Source organism: Carlito syrichta, unplaced genomic scaffold, assembly GCF_000164805.1.
Source record: "Carlito syrichta isolate Samal-C Ts95f unplaced genomic scaffold, Tarsius_syrichta-2.0.1 Scaffold303316, whole genome shotgun sequence".
Classification (NCBI taxonomy): Eukaryota; Metazoa; Chordata; class Mammalia; order Primates; family Tarsiidae; genus Carlito; species Carlito syrichta.
This window is the reverse complement of record NW_007247412.1, coordinates 216,644-221,186: the sequence shown is the minus strand read 5'-3', so window position 1 is coordinate 221,186 and position 4,543 is coordinate 216,644. Positions and strand designations below refer to the sequence as shown.

At 46.1% G+C, this 4,543-nt stretch overlaps 1 protein-coding gene across 1 annotated transcript in view; it reads right to left on the bottom strand.

Moving 5' to 3' along the window:
• DCLRE1B (DNA cross-link repair 1B) overlaps nucleotides 1-4,543 on the bottom strand; it is a 6,905-nt gene that overhangs the window by 1,678 nt on the left and 684 nt on the right. Inside the window, exons 2-3 of the mRNA XM_008058380.2 lie at nucleotides 3,820-3,985; nucleotides 2,513-2,695 (exon numbers count right to left, since the gene is read on the bottom strand). Of these exons, the coding sequence (XP_008056571.1) occupies nucleotides 2,513-2,695; nucleotides 3,820-3,985 (349 nt within the window). The remainder of the gene's footprint in view (nucleotides 1-2,512; nucleotides 2,696-3,819; nucleotides 3,986-4,543) is intronic.

The following is a 4,543-nucleotide window of genomic DNA, read 5'->3' as shown; positions in this document are numbered from 1 at the left end:
TGGAAGTTCCTGGCCACCGCAGCCTCGACCTGTTGGGCTCCGGCAATCCTTCCACCTCAGCCTTCCAAGTAGCTGGAACTACAGGCACGCGCTACCACGCTCGGCTAGTTTTTGATTTATTGTAGAGATGAGGTCTCACCAAGTTGCCCAGGCGGGTCACGAACCCACGGGCTCAGGCAATCCACTCACCTTAGCCTCCCAAAGCGCTGGGAATACAGGCTGAGCCACCGAGCCCAGCTTAGTGGAAAACATTTTAAGAGTTAGCTTGCTGCTACTAAAAGAAATTGGAAAGAAATGACACTAGAGAGAAAAGCAAAGGCCATATAATAGGGGCCCTTATACATACTACGGAGCTTGGTCTAGACGGTGTAAATGAAGGGGAGCCTTGAGTCTGAAGCAGGAAAATGGCTAATTCTTTTTTTTTGTTGTTTTGAGTCGGAGTCTCATTCTGTTGCCCAGGCTGGAGTGGAGTGCAGTGGCATGCTCACAGCCACCACAGTCTTGACCTGCTGGGCTCAGGAGATCCTTCTGCCTCAGCCTTCCAAGTAGTTGTAACTACAGGCGTGCACATGACACCCAGCTAATTTTTAATTCACTGTAGAGATGAGAGCTCACCAAGTTGCCCAGGCTGGTCTCAAACCCCTGGACTCAGGCAACCCTCTCACCTCCGCCTCCCAAAGTGGGTGACGGAGTGCGACTCCAATTAAAAAAAAAAAAGAAGAATATGATCATAGCAGGGTTATAGAAAGAAAAATATAGCAGCAATGAGAGGGATCCAAAAAACCTAGAATTTATTTATTAAGAATTGTGGGCCGAGCACAGTGGTTCAAGCCTGTAATCCCAGCACTTTGGGAGTCCAAGGTGAGAGGACTGCCTGAGCCCACAGGTTCAAGACCAGCCTGGGCAACTTGGCGAGACTTCATCTCTACACTAAATCAAAAATTAGCCAGATGTGATAGCACGCGAGTACTTGCAGCAACTTGGAAGGCTGAGGCAGAAGGATCATCTAGGCCAGCAGGTCGACCCTGAAGTGGCTGTGAAAGTGCCACTGTACTCCAGCCTGGGCGATGGAGTGAGATTCCAACTTAAAAAAAAAAAATGTATTCATTCTTACATGTTTAAACTTGTCACTTTCTTTTCTTTTTTCTTTGAGTCAGATTACAGGTTTGAGCCACCATGCCCAGCCTTCAGGTCCTTCTTTATGAGTAGTTAAGCAATCTTGAGAGCAGAGGATGTTTCTCAGTCAATTTGGTAGTCAACCTGGAAGGTATATTTTTTTCCAATGGCTTGTTTAATCTCATTTTGAAACTCCTCTTAGAGTTGGGATACGTCACTTTAAAACATTATTTATTGTTTGTTTGTTTGTTTGAGTTGGAGTCTCACACTGTCACCCAGGTTGGAGTGCAGTGGCATGCTCACAGCCACCGCAGTCTCGACCTGCTGGACTCAGGTGATCCTTCTGCCTCAGCCTTCCAAGTAGCTGGAACTACAGGAGTGCGCCACCATGCCCAGCTAATTTTTTGATTTATTGTAGAGATGAGGTCTTGACAAATTAGCCAGGTTGGTCTCGAACCTGTGAGATCAGACAATCCTCTCACCTAAGCCCCTCAAAGTGCTAGGATTATAGGCGAGAGCTACCATGTCCAGCCTAAAAATATTTATAATTATGGCAAATCTTTTCTCTTTCGTGGACTTATACTTTTGAAAACAATAAAAAAAAGTCATTTAGAACAAAAATGTATTTTCATAAACTGTCCCTAAAGGCAACTCCAAGAGTCTCCAAAATGTTTTGTATCATTCATTGTATAATCACTAGACCAATGCACCCAAATTAAAGCACAATGCTCACTTAAATACCTATATTTGCATAAATTTCATTCATTCATATGACAAATACTAACTGAATGTTTCTCTGTCTGGCATTCACGTAGACATCTAGGATATACTCACAGTAAAGAGCCCTACCATGGTAGAACTTGCATTCTACCAAGTGTGAGACAGACACAAAAACTAAATACAATACTTACATAAATTATGGACTATGTCATATGGTGATGAGTGCAATATTGTCCCTCTTCTACTTAAAATCCTTCAGTAGCTACTCACTGAGTTTAAGATGAAGTCCAAAATGGCTTACAAGCACGCCAGCCTCTCCCACCTTTCTAGCCTCCTCGCCCACTGTGCACCTGTCAGACTGGCTGCTACTTCTCTGTTCCACACACAGTGCTTCTTCCCACTTCCATCTATGCTTTCAAGGAGTCTGTTTATGTGTTTGTGGCAGTGGAGGGGGGGATAGGCAACAAATAATAAGCAATAGCTTATCAAAAACATATCGAGTATACTGAAAGGTAACAAGTACTATAAAAAATGAAAAAGATGAACTGGTATAGGGTTTAAATAAGGTTTCAGGGAGAAAGTGAGAGCTGCACAAAGATCTGGAAGATGTGGGAACCCTCAAAAAACCTAGATTCCCTACTTGTAGGTGAGTGAAAAAGGAAAGAAAACAACTCACCAATCTTTATGGCATGTTGTGGGTGCTTTCGAATGAGCTGGACAATCTGGTGGGCAGCTTCTTGTCGGGAAGGAAGAACCAGGTCTGGGTTGCAATTGGTGTTGTCTAGGTATAAAGTATGGATCTGCTTTCCCAACGTCAGCGCTGGCTCCTTTAGCATGGATGGTGTATATCGAAAATCACCTGGAAGAACATGTATATGAGGGCAGGGGTCAGAAACACAAAAAAATAGAAAACAGGCCTGTCCCACCCCCAATAAGAAATGGGTGTTTGCTTACTAGCCTGCAGAAAAAATATTATGGGGCTAGGCACAGTGACTCACGTCTGTAATCCCAGCACTTTGTGGGGACCGAAGTGGGAAGATCCTTTGAAGCCAGGAGCTCAGGACAACCTGGACCACAAAGAGAAAACCCACCTCTGTAAAAAATAGAAAAATTAGCCAGGCGTGGTGGTGCACACCTGTAGTCCCAGCTACTCAGGAGTCTGGGAAAGAGGATCAAATGAGTCCAGGAGTTCAAGGCTGCAGTGAGCAATGGTCTTGCCACTGTACTCCAGCCTGGGCAACTAGTCTCAAAGCAAAAAACAGAAAGGAAAATTAAAAATTATTATTGGGCCTGACACTGAACCATAAAGTATAGCTGCCTAGTTTCTTTACAGAAATGTCTCCAGCTTATTCCAGTTTATAAAATTACTCTTCACGAGGTCTGGACCCTTAAAGAGTGGGAAACCAGTTGAGAAGAGGTCAATCACTGTGCTTACATAGGATGAAGCCAGAAAGTCTTCAGACTTCTATTACCAGTTAAGCTCAGGAAAAGTATTATCTACCAGTAGGCACCTCTCGCCTATAATCCCAGCTACTCTGGAGGCTGAGTTGGGAGGATACGTGAGCCCAGGAGTTGCAGACCAGCATAGGCAATATGGTGAGCTCCCGCCTATAAAAAAGAAAAGTAGGATGGAAACGCTGGCTCTCAAGCCTGTAATCCTAGCACTTTGGGAGACTGAGGTGAGAGAATTGCCTGATCCCAGGGTTCAAGACCAGCCTGGGCAACTTGGCAAGACCTCATCTCTACAATAAATAAAAAAAAATTAGGGGGCATGGTGGCACACATCTGTAGTTCCAGCTACTTGAAAGGCTGAGGTGGAAGGATCGCCTGAGGCCAGCAGGTCAAGGCTGTGGTGGCCCTGCGTGCTGCGGTGGCCCGTGAGCATGCCACTGCACTCCAGCCTGGGCAACAGTGAGACTGATTTTTTTTTTTTAAAGTGGTATCTAGGTTGGGAAGGTGGGAGGGACCCCTTGAGAAGCCCACCTGTATAGAGGATGGTCCCAAAGTGTCCTTCAAAGAGAAACATGACGGAACCAGGGCAGTGATTGGCATCGATGAGGGTTACGGTCATGGTCTCTCGTCCGATTTCATCTAGGGGCAATACATGGCTCTCACCAACCTCCAGGGCTCGGATCCACTGCTTAGATACCTGAGGAAACAGCTGGTCATCCCAGTAACCACAGACTCCCTTCCCCTGATCAGGGACTATCCTTTAGGTGAATAAAGGAAAGATGACCAACTCCTGAGCCAATCCTTGAGCAGAAGCTGTAAGGGGGATTCCCAAGCAATTCGCCCTTCCTCCTCCCACCCCCCCCACCCCCACTTTGTACAACTTTAAATTGAGAGTTCAGAAAACAGTCTATTCGGTTATTCTTAAACTTTCTCCCGATCATAATAATCCCATGGAGGCAATTACAGATTTCCAGGACCCTCACCAGCCGGCACTTTAGGCGGATTTTAAAGATAAGGCAAGTTTGGGAAACGCGGGCCAGCTTACGTAAAAAGACAGGCACAGTTTCCATGGCTGGACTGAAAGATTTCCCCAGCTTACGGCTAAGGCCTCTAAGTCGGTCAACTGGAACCGGCTTAAAGATGCGTTTTCGCCGGGCTCGGTGGCTCAGCCTGTCATCCCGCGCCTTTGGGAGGTTGAGGTGAGTGGACTGCCTGAGCCCCTGGGTTCGAGACCCGCCTGGGCAACTTGGCGAGA